Source organism: Zonotrichia leucophrys, chromosome 2, assembly GCF_028769735.1.
Source record: "Zonotrichia leucophrys gambelii isolate GWCS_2022_RI chromosome 2, RI_Zleu_2.0, whole genome shotgun sequence".
Taxonomy (NCBI): domain Eukaryota; kingdom Metazoa; phylum Chordata; class Aves; order Passeriformes; family Passerellidae; genus Zonotrichia; species Zonotrichia leucophrys.
Window position 1 is genome coordinate 82,996,642 of NC_088171.1, and position 18,868 is coordinate 83,015,509.

The 18,868-nt window shown below is 39.9% G+C and overlaps 1 protein-coding gene across 1 annotated transcript; it reads left to right on the top strand.

Annotated features, from left to right (window-relative positions):
• The first annotated feature begins 949 nt into the window (after positions 1 to 949).
• On the top strand, positions 950 to 12,690 carry UPP1 (uridine phosphorylase 1). The gene is made up of 8 exons (XM_064703446.1): positions 950 to 1,048; positions 3,575 to 3,640; positions 6,421 to 6,538; positions 7,026 to 7,184; positions 8,194 to 8,308; positions 8,764 to 8,973; positions 10,422 to 10,568; positions 12,014 to 12,690. Exons 2-8 carry the CDS (start codon positions 3,588 to 3,590, stop codon positions 12,151 to 12,153), a joined length of 942 nt encoding a protein of 313 aa, XP_064559516.1. The 5' UTR covers positions 950 to 1,048; positions 3,575 to 3,587; the 3' UTR covers positions 12,154 to 12,690.
• The last annotated feature ends 6,178 nt before the right edge of the window (positions 12,691 to 18,868 follow it).

The following is an 18,868-nucleotide window of genomic DNA, read 5'->3' on the forward strand; positions in this document are numbered from 1 at the left end:
GACCGTCTCCAGGTGGAGAGTCAGCGTTGATGGGCTCCGGGGAAGCCGTGTATTCAGATGTTTAGTTCTGGCGTTGCTAGCTATCTTGATTGATGTAATCTGCAGGGCGATGATCGCTCTGAGGAAGGTTCCGAGGACTCGAGATACCGGTGATCATCGCCCTGGAAGCGTCTATTCTTACGCTAAAGCGTCCATCGTTATCTTAGCCTGTCCGGGAATTCTTTGGAATCTGAATAGACATCTGCTCTCGGGCCGATGTGGTCAGAGACACGTTTCGGATTTTACAATCTTTATAACATGCATTCTTTAATAGGATGAATTATTTCTAACATACATTACATCTGTATCTGTACCTGTACCTGTATCTGTATCTGTATCTGTATCTGTATCTGTATCTGTATCTGTATCTGTACCTGTACCTGTATCTGTATCTGTAATCTCCATGATAAGGTCCTCCCGAAGGCATGAATTATTTCTAACATATATTACATGAATTATTTCTAACATATATTACATCTGTATCTGTACCTGTATCTGTATCTGTATCTGTATCTGTACCTGTATCTGTATCTGTACCTGTATCTGTATCTGTACCTGTACCTGTACCTGTACCTGTATCTGTATCTGTATCTGTATCTGTACCTGTATCTGTATCTGTACCTGTATCTGTACCTGTATCTGTATCTGTATCTGTATCTGTATCTGTATCTGTATCTGTATCTGTATCTGTATCTGTATCTGTATCTGTATCTGTATCTGTAATCTCCATGATTACAGGAAGCTGTGCCCTTGGCAGCAGCTCTCCCGCCGATGCCCGGAGCCCCGGGCTGCACCCCCATCTCTCTCAGCATCACCTCCACAGCCGCTCGCCGTGCCCGCCCCGGATCGCGGCGCTCTCCGCAGCCTCCCCGGCGCGCAGGGAGTTAACGGGGCCCGGGGCGGGGCGGTGCCGCCGCTGGCGGGATGTGGCTCGGCCGGGATTCCCGCAGCCCGCCCGGGAACAGCGAGCCGCTCTCCGCGTTTCCCAGCGGCGGATCCCGCTGCCCCGGTGAGAAGCGCGTCCCGCCGTGCGCCCCGGCAGTCGCGGCCCGCTCCCGGGCGGATGGTGGGATGCCCGCCGTGTCTCCATCCCCGGACGGCGGGGGCGGAGGGTGGGCAGGGAAGCGGGGGCAGGCGTGGGTCCGGTCCGGGCGAGCTCTCCTTTCGGCCGGCGGATGGAGCCCCTTGCTCGGGCTGCGGAGCCGGGGGAGCGCCCCTCCAGCAGCGAGGGGACCGGCAGGGTAAAATCGATTTTGCAGCTTTTCATGATGATGGACGAGCACTGAACAAGAGCTTTTCCGGCTGAAACCATTGGCTGTGGGCTTCCTTCAAAAATGAGGGATGGCGGGGGGAAATGAGACATGGCAGTTACAGTGGATTCTGCGTGGGTTTAAAGCACCAGTCTGAGGATTTCGATGCTTAGATGAGATATTAGGAAGAAATCTTTAACTCACTGTCTCACTGGGTACGGTGAGACACTGAAACAGGTTGCCCAGGGAAGTTGTGGATTCCCCATCCCTGGCAGTGTTAAAGGACAGGCTAGATGAAGCTCTGAGCAATCTGATCTAGTGAAAGGTGCTCCTGCCCATGGCAGAAGGGGTGGAACCAGGTGATCTTTAGGTCTCCTTCCAACCCAAACCATTCTAGGATGTGCACACACCTTAAAACAGGCTGTGCCCTTTCTTTATCTGAGCCCTGCTGGGAGCACATTATTGTTGAGCATCAGTTTTAACTTTGGCTGAAGAAGACTGCTGAAACTTTTGACACGTCTGTAAAAATTTCCATTTGGTTAGACAGCGTGAGAGTTTTGTGGTTTTACATTAACTGGTAGCTTGTCAACAACTACCTGATTGCTGTCGGGGTCTGCCATGGGAAAGCTGCTTTGTGCTCGCTCCGTCCTTCAATTCCTGCCAAGGCACCTCCAGCTGGGTGCTCTTGAGGGGGTAAGCTGGACCTTTGGACTGTCAGAACTTTGTTCTCAGCTTTTTGAAGTGTATTCACTTGTGTGCCTGTGTACCTTGTGTGCCCGTGTCAAGTGTACCGGTGATTACTTAGGGGAACAGAACCCAGAACAATTAAAAATCTTGTGGATGCTTAATACTGTGAACAAGAGATGGATGAATATCCTTGGTTTATTTGCAGCCATTTTTCTTCTTGCTACATAAAAAATCACTTTCCTGTTTCTTCTTCCTAGCTTCTAACTCCTTTTTATCAGGACTCATGGCACTGTAGGAAGAAATGATGTATTTTTCCTGTGATGTGTGTGGTATGTGGTGTTGCCCAGTAGTAGCTGACTATACTTCATACCACCATAAGGAAGTGTTGATGATTATAAATGCAACTTTTATACTTCCCCTCCTTGATCATAGATGGTTGCATACTTTTAGTATACCTAGTACCCACAAATTTGGGTCTACTTAATAAAGGCTGATATTTTCAATATCAAGAAAACTGATTGTCCTTATAAATTTTAATACATTTCCATTATTCAGTGGCTTTTAACTGGTAGGTCTCTTGTTCATTTTGTTAGGTTGGGCACGCTTCATTAGAAAAATCACATATTATGTAATTCTGTTGCAAGATCAGTTTCTTCCTGTTTCCTTGTGGTGTAATCCTGGGGCTTTTAAGGATTACAGTCCTGTCTCTGTTATAATCTCTGTGCTGTCAGGCCCTTCTTAATGGAGGGTAGAGCAAAATGTTATGATTCAATACTTCCCATAAGGCATTCCCAGAAAGTACCAACTTCGGCATGTAGCCTTAGTCACTTCTGAAAATAATAACAAATTAATCATCCTATAATTATAATTCTGTCCTCGGACCAGCATGAAAGCCTCGGTGATACATTTGTCTATTTAAATGTAAAGAAGAATGCAGCAGGGAGAAGGTTTTGCATATAGGTTAAGGTAATGGATCAGAAAAGAAGGTATTCAGGATAGATGATAAACTGAGAGCTGTGGCTTTTTGAAGCTGTGTTTTAGTTTCTGGCTCCCTGCTTTATGCTGGGAAAGAAGTGCTCTTAAGGTCAGTAGGAGGAGTTTAATGAGGAGGATATTATGAGTAAGATGCTGCCTGGGCTTGGGTTTCAGGCGTCTGCCAGGTAGAGCTGAGCTTTGGAGACCTGGAGCTGGAGGTGGAAGGGGAGTGAAGCTGGTTCAGGAGTCACTGTTGGCAGGTGTGGAGGAAAGAGGGTGAGTGAGTTAGCAGTGAGACTTGCTTCTCTGTGTCTGGTGAATCTGCAGCTGCTCACCCCACAGAACAGAGGCAGTGGTGAGGTGGGAGTTGCAATGGCAAGGGATTAATTTAGGCTTGGGGGTTGAAAGTGGTGATGCTCAGCTGTAAAAATTGTAGATGATAATTTTGCTCCTTTTGCTCCAGTTATAAAAGCTGTAGTGTGGCTGGATTATTTGGGGAATTTAATATTCATGGCAGTTATCATCAATACAAGGTTTCTTTCTCTGTTAGTGCTTCCAGCTTTACGGATGGGACTATTCTGATGCACTTATATATATTCATTTTTTTTTAAATATAATTCTAGGTATAAGACATACATGGCTCCTGGTTCCTCAAATGAGAAGAAACCTGATGATGGACAGGCTTCAAAGTAAGATTGACAAATGAATTATTTTGTCCAAGTTTACACTTAAATTTCCTCCCCAAACTCATTACACACTCATTTAGTTTAAGATAAGTTTTATTATACTAGTGCCAAGTATCCAGTAGCAGATCTTTTGACAATTGGATGCTTTATTGCTTTACCACACCTATACAGAGGACTTTGCTGGTGAGCCATTTGAACTTCTCTCAACAGTGAATACTTCAAAGCAGGGTGATGTTTTCATTTATTTTTATTTTAATCCAATGAGCTGCTGAAATGCTGATTTTGGCTGCTGCTTGAAGAGTTCAAACAAATATTTCAATGTGTTTCTCTAATCCTTACTTTAAGCTTATTTTACTAAAACCTGCTACATGCTTCTTTTTGTCTTTGGATTTGTATTTTACTTACACCCTTAGAAGTTATAGGTGCTTTACAACAGATTTAGGGAAATAAATATTCTGCTCCTGAGCTTTGCATGCCAAGTATTTTTATCAAGCAAACTTTGCCTCTCCTGTAAATCCATGGCATTGATCCTACGTACACATATCTAGATGCTAGATTTATTTCTCATTTTACCCCAGGGTCCAAGTCTGCAATCAGATGTGAGGATAAGCTGAGCAAGTTGGTGACAGCCCCTCACTGTGTTGAGGCTGTGGGTCAGAGAATACTATTGGTGGGCTGTGAGATGAAAAAGTGGAATATAGCTACTGATGAGGAAGGAGGTTGTGCTTTGACCAGGCATGAGAACAGTGGTGTTGGCACATATCTCATTAATTCCCTTGAACTTTTGTTAGAGGCCTTGCCTTTCCCTGATTTATTTCCTGGAGAGAGGCTTTTATTGCCAGTGTTAATTAATTTTTTTTTTTTTTTTTTTTTTCAAATCATAGCCTATTCTATATGTATGTGACAACCATTCCAACGGACATCAGCACCGCCAGATACTGTATCTGCGTTAGTGAGTGGCCCAGTAAATAAATGTAGAGAGTCCCACAAAACTGAACAGGAACAATTCAGGGGACGCAGCCTAGAAATTCTACTAATATGAACTGGTGAATTCCTAGGTTATCTGTGTCTTCCTGACAAGCCATAAACCTGCTCTTTAGTTCTCCCAGAGTCAAACAGGTCTCTTGGAAGGAAGAACAAAGGCAGCCAAAGCCTTTGGTTCCACTTCAGGCAGGATTTGTACGAAGAGAGGCAAATGGAGACCATGGGAGATGGAAGGGAATTCCTACTGAAGGGTGAATGGACTGGCTGCCTTGGTGGGCAGCTCTTTCTCTTGCTGAGGTTGATTGTCTGTGATGGGCAGGGACAGGTAGGGTGGGTTGGGATGACACCTCTTTCCTTGGTTTTGCAACTTTTACTGGATAATTAATGATGCTGGAGAGAGATCATCAGGAACAGAAGAAATTGCTATACTCAGAATATCTGGGTTGGATCTATTTGGTTCTGTGGAACAGTTCAGTGACCTCAGCACAGGCATCTTGGCAAATGTAGACTTCCTTTGTCCTGCATAGGTAGATAAGGCATTGGAAGTAATGGAAAGCCTAGGTCCTTTCTGCCTTATCTCCTTTCTGGAGAGGCATTAGAAGGCAGATAACTTTGTGACCTAGACCATCTAAAATAGTGCTAAACACCTCTGTTTAGGCTTCAGAGTTGTTCCTAAGTTGTCCTAATGATTTTTTGAATGAAGTCCAGGTGAAGTCTTTTGTTGGTCTTCCCTGACAAAGCAGTTTGAATTTGCTGAGCCATGCTGTGCCTCTACTGAGCCTTCATTAAAAGTCATCTTCTTGTGTCTGGAAGCTATTTACTGCTTGATTCCATCTCTCAGAAATTACTTTGAAGTGCTGGCCAGTGTTCTGCTTAAGCTTGTTGACTAGTCTTTCCTACCTGTTTCAATTCAACTTAAAACATCAAGCACAGAAAGCAGACATTTTATAAATCATTCAGCTTGTTTAGTTAGTCCACTATTTAATTTTCCATGAATGTGATCCCACAGGCCAAGTAGTTCAGGTTTCCCTCCTTGTCCTGTCATTTGCTGTCTCTTCAGACAGATTAATTTTTATTTTTCTTTTAAGATGTGTCATTTCTTTACAAGAGGCACTTAGGAAGAAGTGAATTATTTTTACCTCTTCCTCTCTTTTCCCTTTTCTTGAATTTTTTTCACTTCTATGGTTTTCTCCTTGCTTCAGATCTCCACTTTTCTTTTTTGTTTTTCAGATCCTCTGTACCCTTGTTATCAGTTTCATGCCACAGGGTTTTTTTTTCTCCTGTCTGTATGACAGAGTGAGACGAAGTGCCAGAAATCTAGTTTGTGCTTGTCCATAAAGCTGAAATCATCCCATCCTTCTCAGGCGGCTGACAGAGTTTCAGTCAAAACAGAGGTCAAGTTTTGCTTCTCAGCTTTGCTATAGATTGCCTGTATAATATGGTGGGCTATTGACCATTCCCTGGTCCTGCTCCCATTGCTCTGCTCACCATAAAGACCCACTATGGTACCCAACTTTAATACTATTTAAGAAAATAAGATAAAAATTAGATAAAGATTGCACTGTTGCAAATGCATCTGGACATCTGGGCTTTTCTACAGCAATTTCATCCTGTGTTTCTGGATTTAGGTTTTCTTTAACACAATGCACAAGGAAAAAATATAAAATAATTTGTATGTGTGGCATTTCCCAACTTTCGACTGCTTGACTTTGAAGAATTGTCATTTGTTCAATGTTTGTATATATTCTATATATATTTATATATGGTCTATATGTTTTATAATGCTGCTCTTTTGGTAGAGAGAATTTTATTCATCTCTGCAACCCTCACCTGGAGAAAATGAAAGAAGACATCCTGTACCATTTTGCTCTTGGGACTGGTACCCATGATTTTCCAACATTGTTTGGGGATGTAAAGGTGAGATGCTTTGCTTTGTTCAGCAAGCCTGAGCTTTTCTGCAGAAGGTGAAATTGTAGCTGCCTTCAGAAGAACACTAAATGTGTCAGCCTACGAGGAATACAAAAGGGGAAAAATTTTGTGGGTTCTTGTCATTTTGCTATCCAACAAAGCTGAGGGTAATTGTTTTTTACTATCTCTTTTCATCTAGTAAAAAGGCAAATGTTGTAGGGTCTATTCAGGTACCACTTTTGTTTGTTTGGTCTTCATATCAATATTTGTCTTTCATTAGTTTAAACAGGGTGAAAGCATTTGAGTGCTGTAGACAGCTGAGTTTTTTCCCATAATTCTTCTTCATGGCATTTTAGAATGATTAAGAGAAGCACCATATCTGGGGATAAATCTGTGCTAACTGAAGGCGTTTGTATGCTCACATTGTTCTTTGCATGCTTTTTGACACGCGGAATCACGCAACTGACTTTGTATTGTTGAACCCCGTCCACCCCAGTTTGTGTGTGTTGGAGGAAGCCCCTCCAGGATGAAAGCTTTCATTGCCTACATAGCAGAGGAGCTGGGGCTCGGGAGCGCCGGGTGTGACTACCCCAACATCTGTGCGGGCACCGACCGCTATGCCATGTACAAAGTGGGGCCCGTGCTGTCCGTCAGCGTAAGTGCCTCCCTCCTCTGACACGGGACACGCGCCAGTTTCTGCTGTTCAAAGCAGAAAATTTGAATGCGTGTTTCTTTTAAATATTTCGCAGTCCTAAACAGTCTGCTCAAAATAGTGCAGTCAGCTAATTAAGCTAATTCTTTTTAGCCATTTTTTAAAAAAGGTAAAATCTCTAATACCTGTGCTCCTTCTTGCATCCCTTTTTCCTCAGTGTACCACTGAGGTGTTGCAGGAATGGCCTCACATATTTTTTGAGCAGTTACTGTTGCCTCATCCTTATTCTGTACCCTGAAATGGGGGGAAAAAGTCACTTGGTGCATGTGGGGTATTGGGAAAATATCTGTACCACACCCAGATCTATGTATCTGCAATGGCACTGTCAAATGTGCTTAAGTGTAGCATTCCATGGGACTGGTGCTGCCAACCCAGGTATGCATTTTAAAGAAATTCATAGCTTCAATTTGTAGATAGAATTACATGCTTCAATTGCAATTGCAAAACTGTAGTATTGTTTTGCACCCTTTCTTATAAGCTGTAATTATCAGAATATTGTGCAAGCTAAGGTGTATTTATATTTGCTGAATGTCAAGACTAAACCATGGTGTCTGTGTTTTGAAGAAAATTAGCTTAACTATTCACTAGCACTTCAGGTTGGTGGAAAATCAGAGTGGGGTTTTTCTTGTGTTTAGAAAATGCTCTGTGATGAAGTGCTTTTGTCAGCTATTGGGAAAGGACACTCTACACTTATAAGAATGTAAATGTTCTGTAATTCATGATTTTTGGAAATACTATATTTCATCCACAGTCTGCCAAAGCTAGTAGGAGTCTATTTGTAGGCCCTTTCAGTATCCTTCTGTAGACCCAGAGGTTGGGGTTTTTTTGGGATTGAGTTAGGGGGTGTTTGGGAAAACAGCATCAGGCAGGGGATAATGTCCAGCTGCTTCTTCCATATATATTTTGCGTTGTCTGTGTGAATGTGGAATATTAATTTGTGTTTCCTTTTCAGCACGGCATGGGCATTCCTTCTATTTCAATCATGTTGCACGAGCTGATCAAACTGTTGTATCATGCCAAGTGTTCTGACATAACCATCATTCGCATCGGCACCTCTGGTGGAATAGGTATTTCCCCTCTTGATTTCTTTCTTCCTTTCTGCAAACCGAAGTGTCTTTGCAGGAGAGTAAAGCATCTCTCTGCATGTAAGATACTAATGGTCAGAACAGTTTTCCACAGAAGATGCATCATTTTTCTTTGGTAATTTTGAAAGTAAAGGCAATATCTGCTTTTGCATAGGGAAAATGCACTTAAAGATCTGACAATGTCAGAAGAAGGACATTCCTGTCCTGTATGGAAAATATAAGAAGTAAGTGAAAAAGGAAAAATTTCATTATTTTAGAAATTATTTGTAATAATAAACTGAAGCAGCTAGGCGTGGACAAAAAATTCTCTTGGTGGATTCAGAGGTAAAATCCCCACCTTTAAGACAAGCAGGGTTGGGTCAAGATGTATGTTTTATGTGTCTGGAAACCACTAGTTAACTGCATTGTGAAGGGATATCTATTTCCTTTTGCGGCAGGTCTGGAGCCAGGCTCAGTGGTTATAACTAGGCAGTCTGTAGATGCCACCTTCAAGCCTCAGCTGGAACAGGTTGTTCTGGGAAAGACAGTAATTCGCAGTACCAACCTGGATGAACATCTGGCTCAGGAGCTGATGCAGTGCAGTAAAGAAATTGGTCAGTTCAATACAGTCATTGGAAACACCATGTGCACTTTGGATTTCTATGAAGGTAAGCCTGGTGATAGACTAACAGAAGAATATTGGTAAGCAGCAATAGATAAATATTGAATAATATATAACATTAAGCTTCCAGTTCACTAACAGAATGTGTTCCCTACTCTGGCTTGTCTCACAAATCTCAATTAACCTATTTTTTTCATCTGTGTCAAATCAAGCATTGTACTTAGCGGTTGGCTGTATCAAACTTTTAATTTTGTGGAGATTTCTCCCCAGCTTTAATAGATCCTCTGAAGTACATATAGTCTACTATACACTTCTCATGTACCTGTCAGGTGTATTTGTCACAAAATTTTGTGATTTATTGAAGGATCTTAGGGGATTAGAGGAGTGGGAATTACTTGTGACTTGTTTAGGGTTGGTTTTCTTTGCACTGGTTAAGTACCTAAAGCAAATATTTTATGAAAAAAGAGTTGGAACTTGTTTTAGTTTGAGCAAAGCAGTGATCAGACAACCAAGATAAGTTGCTGAGTTGTGTCAGTGCAGCTATGTAGGAGACACAAACGGACAAGGCCTATTTTGGATAAACGTACAGGCATTCAGGTGCTTTTCTGATCTCCCAAATCTACATGTTCATTCAGAAACCCTGTGAGAACAGACTGTAAGTGGCACCTCATCCCACTTTCTCTGTCTGCTGCTGAGTAGGTGACAAATGATCTTCATGGTAGTGCACCAGCTTGGGCAGAAGCACACAGTGTAAGTTTGTGTATCTCAGGCACCAGCCACACGTGCAAGCAACACTAAAAAAAGTGTCAGGGATGTTTTCAACTAATACAGCAAAAGCTGAGAACAGGATTGAGGACAAAAATTTGCATCTCCCAAACCCAAGAAGAGACTGAGTAAAATACAGTGTATTTCAAGTCTACTGTACTTAGCTTGCTGCTGTCTTGTCTGTAGGTGATGTTCTTGAATAATTTGAGTAAATTTTTTCTCAAAACTTCAACAGTATTAGCTAGCTAGCTTAAGAAACTCTACATCTCTTACTTTGGAAAGTCTGTAAGTAATAAAATGTTCATCCTTTTTAAGGTAGAAACAGGACAGCATCTTTAAGACTGGTAGTTTTATTAGACAGCGATTAAACATATTAAAAATGCAGCTCTTCCATACAACTTAAAATTTCTTGTGGAATTTTGGTACTTGTATGTGTGGGAATGTACAACATACATTTTCCTGTTTGTGAATTTAAGAATTGAAGCTGAAAAAGACTAATTAAGTTACCATGATTCACCAATTACCACTAAGTTACCATGATTATAAAGACTACAAATAATATGTATACGCTCTAGCAATAGCTAAGAATCACTTTGTCCTATTTGCCTTATGCACAAAAATAAAGAGTCGTAGTAAAAGCTGAGCACTGTATGGAGGAGACTGTAATAACTGGGTGTTTTCAAAATTGAATTTGGTCTGTGACTTCATCACTCTGAAATTACTTTCTAGGACAGGGCAGGTTGGATGGTGCAATCTGCTTATATGACGAAGAAGAAAAGCTGCAATATTTGAAGAATGCTTATGAGTCTGGTGTGAGAAACATTGAAATGGAGTCTTCTGTATTTGCTGCAATGTGTAATCTCAGCGGTGTCAAAGGTAAACTAACTTAGTCACTTTATCCTAGCTATAGGAAATTTTCTGTATTGCAGGGGGTTTGTGGCTAAAAACTGCAAAGGAATGTTTACATACCTTCTGCACATATATGTATATATAAAAGATATTTCTGCTTATAGTTGTGTTGCTATCATTTTTTTTTATTTGCATCAGTTTTGTTGCAACTTATCATAATTCCTCATGCAGTTTTTACACAGTTTACTTCTGTCATTTGCTATTTCAGCCCATGGCAGCCATGTAAATCACTAAAGTACCTAATTACCCTATGACATTCATTTATTTTCTCCAGTTAGCTTTTGAAGTTTACAGAAAGCAACTGCTTAGTTCAAGCAATCAGGTGTTTCTCAGATCTGTATATATGTGACTATACTCAGTTTCTATACTTTCATATCAAGTGGAACATAAAATTATTTTCTGTAGACTTCAGACTATGATTCTTAAACAGTTGAGGATTTTTAGTAGCATCATGAATAAACCGTTCCAAATCATAAAATTAGTTATTTTTTTTAAATGCATGCTAAATAAAAAAGGGAAATTAAAAATATAATAGAGTATCTTTCTTCTTACCATATTAACTGTCTTCTCTCACTTTCCTTAGCAAGGAATATGCTGATTTAAAACACTGATGTTTCTCAAACTCCTTTAAGATTGAGGAAGCCAAAATGATGAAATATAAGCAAAAAAGCCAATGGTTATATCAAATACACTGAGTTCTTACTGGCTTGAAAGGGACTAAAAACCCAACCAGTACTATCCCTGAGCAATTCAGGAGGCCTTTGGCTGTCTCTGCTTTGTAGGTCTCTAATATGTATTTACTGTTTGTGCTCTGCAAATTGCCACTGGCAGAAACCCCAGACAGAGCAGAGTTACAGGGCTGGGTGACAGACCTGAGCTTGAGTGAAAGGAGGGGTTTTGCCTTTGGGGCTCTGATGACTGAAAGGCAGCACGTGAGCCTGAGATGATCCCTGGGGTTCTCATGTGCTTGCAGTGTTCCCTGTCCATGAATGTGGATGCAGCTTATCTGTTCCTTCCTGAGGGATGGCACTACTGCACAGGCACTCAGGGCAGGGCTGTGGCTCTGCGAGAACCTTGTGCCAGGCACTTCCTATCAGGCATGTCCTGGGTACCTGTGAAATGTACTTCCTGTCAAGGAAAACACAGGAATTGTGATATAACAATAAGTGTCTGCAGCTGCCTGAGAGCTCTGGCTTTAGTAGTGTAGCAAGCAGTTCCCTTAAACTATTTCTACCTTGTGTCATCCACAGCATGCTAGTCCCCTAGCATCTCACGGTATACTGCACACTTTTTTTTGGGGTTTGTTTTCTCTTGTATTTCTGTTCTTTAAATTGTTTGTTCAAATGTTTATGCTTTTGGACTGTAAAATGTAAGAGTGTCATTCCTAACTAACGCTGTCTTTTCATTTCTAGCTGCTGTAGTGTGTGTCACTCTTCTGAATCGACTCGAGGGGGATCAAATCAGCAGCCCACACGATGTCCTGGTGGAGTACCAGCAGAGGCCGCAGAAGTTAGTGGGATATTTCATTAAGAAAAGTCTTGGGAAAGTATGAAATATCCATCTCAAGTTTTAGAAAAGGAGAAGGCCCTTGTACAGTTCCGGTCACGGTTATGACTTCTGTGCATTGCAGGTCTTTTGCCTCAGAGTAACTCACAGCATTCCGTGTGTCAGTGGAAGTTAATCATTTATGTCACTGCTCTTCGGGAACTGAATGTGCTGAAGGACTTCACCTAAGGTTTGCTTAGTTATGCATTGCTGGATAGAAAACTCACTTTTCTAAGAATTGGAAAGCAGATCTGTTGTGAAGGACAAGGCTGTGATAAAACGTAAAAAAAACTATTTAACTCTGCTGTAAAGGAAAAACTAGAGAGAAAATCAAACTTTAGGGCCAAGTACATGCATACCAGCAAATGAATTTAAAAATTTGAATAATTTTCTTGTTCTTATAAAAAATTATATAAGTTATAACTGTCTTTGTTGCTTCACTTGTAAATAAAACTTAAAGTGAATGCAGTTTATTTTTTTTTTTGCAGAATTTGACAAATAAACAGTACTATTTTCATATATTAAAATTTCATGAAATTGCAAAGTGTGGGACTGAAGTTTCTAACCATTAAGGACTTGACACTGAGCTGTTGAATGGCTGTACTGCCTCGATATCAATCCAGCAATATTTTAACTAAAGAATTGAATCAATATCCAGGAAATATTTATGCATTAAGTAATTTTGCATTAAGGTATAATAATCTTTTGCTGAAACAAGACTCCTGCTTATGAAGAGGTACCAAAGGCATTCAGGAGATGCACAGCACGTTCACAAGCCTGTGTTGTGGTAGATCTTTTTTTTCTTGCTTTTATTTTGTTTCCTTTTTTTTTTTTAATTGGTATTGATCTCCATTGTCAGGATGTAACACTGACTGTTGGAATGGTTCTCAGTTTTTCTGAAGAACTGGAGTATACCCCTTAATGGTACATGCCATCAAAACCCTTTCTGCAATTGCAGTTTTTTCCACTAACATTGGCCTAAGTTTGGGACTTTTTTTAAATCATACTCCTTACTGCTTTGCTGCTGTGGTTTGAATGTAAGTACGTGGTCAGTTAAAGAAAATGTGTTTATTTCTTCTTTTTTTTCTTTTTTAACTGCAGCTGGGGGAGGGTCCAGTCCTAGCAGGGGTCATGGGTCAAAAAGTCTGGATAAGCTCTCAGACAGCTGTGGCTGACCCAGCAAAATAAAATATTTTAAATGAGGATTGCAGTCAGCAGTGCTGTTAACTAGCACAAGAGTTAGAACTGTTAGAGAGGGACGTTACTAGTAGGCACAGTCACCAAGTGACAGAGACTGGAAACAATGTGATGAAAACGTTAAAAAAAGAAGGGTGACTCATGAACAGGAAATTGCCAATGAGGATCAGTCTCCCTAAATTTGATGAGTCTTTAAGCTGGAAAACATATTAGTAACTTTTACAAAGTTACAATCTAGTCTTCTGTTAATTTTAAAGCCACATTTTCTTATTTATGATCAGGATATACAGTGAAGGTAATTTATCAGAGAAAATCTTTTTTTCCCTAAGCTTAAGGCAAGGAGAGAAGTGGGAATGGCTCCACATTTTGTTTGAACAGTTTCTCCTTTATTAAAAAAAAAAAAAATAAAAAAAAATTCTGTGTTTAACTATGCCTGGTGGTTGCCTAGGCATTGTGTGAAGTCTGTGAGGCCCTTTGGGAAACATGCAACAAAGCACATCTTTTCTCTTCAAGGTCCTGTTCTCAAAACAGCAACAAGGAGATAAAAACAAGATCACCTTAGTGCGTGCTGCACTTTATGATGAAGGAAGTCTTACACCAGATTGACTGGCATGGGTTTGGATGAGACAGTTTTCTGTTGTATCAGAAATTCTAAATAAGAAGTACCTAAAGAGACAAAAAAAAATGCTTTACCTAGAAAACAAACACTTAATGTCACTTTGTGAAGCTCTGAGGAAGCATGTTACTACAGTTGTCCTGGAGGTATGAATCTAAAATGATATGATCTGTCTTTTTAAAGGAAGGACAGAGTGAACCTGGAAAATTGTTAAAAAGAATTATTTTAATAGTGTGTGCTGTCAAATGAAACCAAAAAAGTTTTTGTATTTACAGTCAAATAATGTAGGCGCTTCTATTCTGAGAACTCATGTGAAAACTCTTATGTACTGTCTGCTAAAATACAAATGGTCTTGTGGCCTGGCCAAGCTGGAGATACATGCATTCATGGAATGAGGCAACTATTGTACTAAATCAATAGCCAAGACCCTGGCAGAAGCCTCTGAAAGACGAGCCATTAACCTTTTGCCTGTATGTCCTTCCTCCTTCCCACTGTTCCTTAGGACACTATACATTTCTTTCTTCTGTGCTTCCCACCACATAGAGTAAAAGGACATATGAAAGCTTAAAATTAGAAGTCAAAGGATACCAAGTATCCTCCTGTTCCTGCTGTTCCCCCTCCTCTGATGCTGTGTAGAGGTCACTCTACAGACACATCTGACATGCAATAAAATACCTTTCCTGACTTCAGAGGAAAGTTTCCTGACTTCAGAATGTTACCCTGATAAGAACAATTGTATTTTCCCTTATGACTGAAACTGGACAGGGAGATAAAGAAGTGAGTCACTTGTGTGTATCCGGCCGAGAAGTTACCTTCCTGTAGGTTTCACAGAGAGTTATACAATATTTACAGGATTTATATGCAAGTCAATTGTTCAATATACCCATTATCATTCTTTCTGTAGAAGATGAATCAGGATTTGGAGTGGTGATATTTAAAAAAAAATATAGTATTACATATATGTTCAATATTACATAATGCAGTGTCTCCTTTTTGTAAATTTGTAAATTTGTAGATTTACAAATCCTGCAAACTCCAGAAACCCATTTCAAATCAAGGGCTTGCTGTGGTTCTCTGTGCCATCCTGTACCTAGCAAAATAGTATACAACCCATTTAATCCAGGGCTCAGAAGGGATAAAAGCAAAGAAGGAATGCATAAGATATGAATAGAGTGGAAGCAGGAAGGGAGAAAAAAGTGATTCCTACCAATGGTTTGTTCTGTGATTTATGATGCTCTGGCCTATTCCTACCATTTTATTAAAGAAATGGTTGAGATCATAATGAAGACAGGCAATAATGCAATGGTTTTACATTTGCAAGAGACTGAAAAAGAGCAGGAACTCAGACAGTGACTTAAAGGATTGGATTTTTATTTTTGGCATCTTGATATATTTCAGAGAAGGATTTTCTTTAAAGGAAGGTGTGAGAAATTCTGTAAAGGAACATTATGGAATGACCTATGTGCAAAAGTGGTTAGACAACAAATTTTTTAACCTGTCCTTTAAAAACCAAGTGAAATAATTTGATAATTTCAGTATTTCTTGAAAAAATATGCATGCAATAAGCAACACTTTTTTAAACATTCTTCTTTGTAAAGTATTTTGCAATGTGCAATATGTAACAGAATTGGATTTTTTTCAAGTCAGGATCTCAATATATACTCCTAAATAAAATGTTATATGGTTGAATCAGGGGTGGTTTTAATTTCCATTGTCAGGACAGGTGAAAGAAAACCAAAGCAGCCAACTGGGCTTTGGGGATTGGATCTGCGTGCAACAACTCAATACAAGAAGGCACAGTACTGTGATTTGATGTTACTGTTATGGTTTGCTACAAAATGTTGAGGTCTGCTTCTCCTGAAAGTTTCTCAGTCTTTGACTAAAAGTAATGTTTTATCCTTCTAAAATTACCATTTAATATTATACTCCAGAGTATGGAAATTGGATTAAATTACAAGTCCAGTCTGCTGAAGAGAAAGGAGGTTGCTGAAGAGAGCAATATAAAATCTGAAACTCTGTGGTACAATAATAGAAGAAAGAGTAATGCTGACAGGTACAGTGCTTTTGCCTGGGCTACAAACAAAGTGAAGCAGCAGCAAAAGAGACAAGAGCTGGTTTTACATGACACATGAGCCTGATTCCAGATGCTTCTTCTTGGTGCTGAGCTTGTAGCTGTGGGAAAATTTTCAATTTCCTGTCAGTCTGTAATTTTATGAGAGAAAACTTCTTAGAGCTCCCCAGAAGCTCAAACAAACTACCAGCCTCCTTGGGAGATTGGGTCTGTTTTGTTGGTTTAACACATAGCTCCATTTTAATCAGCCCCATTATTTGACCTGGCCCACAACTAACATTTTTCACCAGGCCCTAACTGCACACACAAGGCGTCTCCCAGGAAAGATGCTACTAATTGATGTCATCCTGCAGGCACTTTGTCTGAACACAGGTCTGGCCCATGTAAATATTTACAAGTAGTATTCCTATTAATGTTAAAAGGAAAGCCTTGTGATCACTTAATAAACCTTCTGAAAGAAGTGGTGGGTGGTGAGAGGAAAATAGGTTCCTTTGCCAGATTCCCAGCCATCGTTCTCACATGATTTGACTGCATTCCTGTCCATACCAAACAGTACTGTTGGCTCCCAGGCTTCAACCTATTTAACATATAAAATTATGTTTCTTTGAAAGTGCTTGCCAGCCTACTCTAATTACATTGTATTGCAACTCCAGGCTAGACGTGGCGTGTTGATGGTAGGATATTATAAAGCAGTCAGGTTTTAAAACCAGAGCTGGATGCTGGCAGGAGCTTTTCTGCCTTTTCTGCCTTTTCACTGAGCTCCAGTGATTTTGGATAACTTGTATATTATAAAAGTATGGTTTTGAGTTAAAACTGAGGCAAAGCCTGCTAAAGATAAGCAGAAGCAAAAAAGGGCAGGTCACCCTGTCTTGTCCTTACTCAAAGACCCAATTCTGAGCCTGTTTTTGTTTCCATTCCAGAAGGAGTGAGTGGAGCACATGATGAAATCCATGCCTTTCTAATTTGCCCTGCAATACTCAAGATGTTGCTGTTGACTACAGCCACTTTGTCAAGGAACCCCGAAAACATTCAGTTAATATACTTGTTGTTTATAGTAAAATAATTATATTGTTAATATAGATTTTTAAGGCTGGTACTTGCACAGGATACTGCTCGATGTTCTCCTGATGAAACCTAAGGATTCAAAAGAGCTTCTAGGATGGCAGCAATATAGCTGATCCATCTTTCCAAAAATATTTATTACTCCTTTGATTTTCCTGCCTCTGTGTTTCATTTTCATATTATATCTTTTGTGCCAAAGGTTTGGTTTGGGGTTTGGGGGGTGATGGTTTGATTTAATAATTCTCATATTTCTATGACATTCAAAATATTACAATCAAGCTCATAGAATCTGTGTCTTCTAAAATTACTTTTAGAAGAAATTTCCCAGAATGTCACTGCTGCTATTGTTCTTGGTAGAAAAGATATCTTTTGCTTTCCTAAATTTAATTCTAGAAAAAACAGGTCTGCCACTGGAGGACACCAAAAGAGGCAAGATTGAATTTCTATAGGTAGTGAGAGACTTCTCTAATGAAGTAAGAGACAAATGAAGTCAATGTAACTTGATGGTGAAAGGTGTTTTTTGGTTGAGTGTCTTATACAGCAGAATGGGGAGTCAGTAGTTCAATAGTACTGCCCACTAATTGCATACAAAATAGTTGGTTCTGTGAAAACAGTATGCCACATTTATGAGAATGTAATTATATAGAGCATAATAAATTAACACATCACAGTTGGATGGGCAGAGATTTTGCAGAAAGGCTTGTTCAAAATAATTTGGCAGATGATTCATGCGAGCTGCTTTAGCTCGCACGCTTACAGACAGGAACTGTCTTCTGTATCAGGTGCTTTGATAAGGTGCATGTAATTCATTATGCTGAGTAATTTATAACTTCCTACAAATCTCATTCTATAGATTCTGCTCCCTGGCTTTCCAGAACAGTTTTATTAATTAGTTAACTAACAGTATTTCAGTTTTAGTTTCTGAAAAATATTTGTTTAAAAATGCCTACTTCTGCTGTGCACAGAATCTGCATCACTGCTGTCACAGAATGTCACCTTTGATCCTAGCAAGAAGAGCGACTGCCCATGCTCTGGAATAGCAGGCATTTTAGCACTGTTTGGCTGAAAGCAGAAGTGCCACCCAAGTGTGAGGTGGAGCTCCTTGGTAAGGTATTAGTTAATCCTCACTCAAAGGTACATGTGTGCTTCAGGTCATTCAGGTAAACATTAAACTATTTGGTTTTTTAGCATGTCCTGAGAACTTTCACATTTCTATTTGAACTAAATGATTACTTCAGTAATTTTTCAGTCTCAGAGCAGAGGATATAAAAGGAAATCCCACCATATTTGACAAATGAAGGTGTTGTGCTCTGCCATGACTTCATCTGTGATTTCTGCTTTTTTGGGAGGGGTTTTTTACCAGTATGTAAAATTGATGAATTCAGGACACCTACTTAGTCTGTTTTTTTCTCTATTCCTTGAACCATGGAAAAGAAAAAATTAAACCAGAAATTTGCACCATTTCAAATAGAGACATTTTAACAGACTAATCAGTCACTTTCCCAGGAAGTTTAGAATGTGCACTGAAGGGCCAAAACTGATGCTGGGTGACCCAAATCCAAAGCCTGGGAAAGGGAAGCTGAGGCACCAAACACTAGCTGATCCTCATCCCATAGAAACTGGCACAACTAATTAGACCTGCAGATGTGCAGTTCTCCATTGCAGAAGCAGCAGATTTATTAACTTTTAAAATTGCTGCCTTGGCTTAAATCTAATGGAAGTTGGATTCCTCTTTGTTGACTTCTGTATGCAAAAAATTTTGTATTTTGAGGGATT

What these genes read in the sequence shown, in the direction of transcription:
- UPP1 (XM_064703446.1), top strand. Translation starts at nt 3,588, where the DNA reads ATGGCTCCTGGTTCCTCAAATGAGAAGAAACCTGATGATGGACAGGCT. An exon ending in GATGATGGACAGGCTTCAAA is followed by an intron (nt 3,641 to 6,420) that starts GTAAGATTGACA and finishes CTCTTTTGGTAG; the next exon opens with AGAGAATTTTATTCATCTCT. An exon ending in GGCCCGTGCTGTCCGTCAGC is followed by an intron (nt 7,185 to 8,193) that starts GTAAGTGCCTCC and finishes TTTCCTTTTCAG; the next exon opens with CACGGCATGGGCATTCCTTC.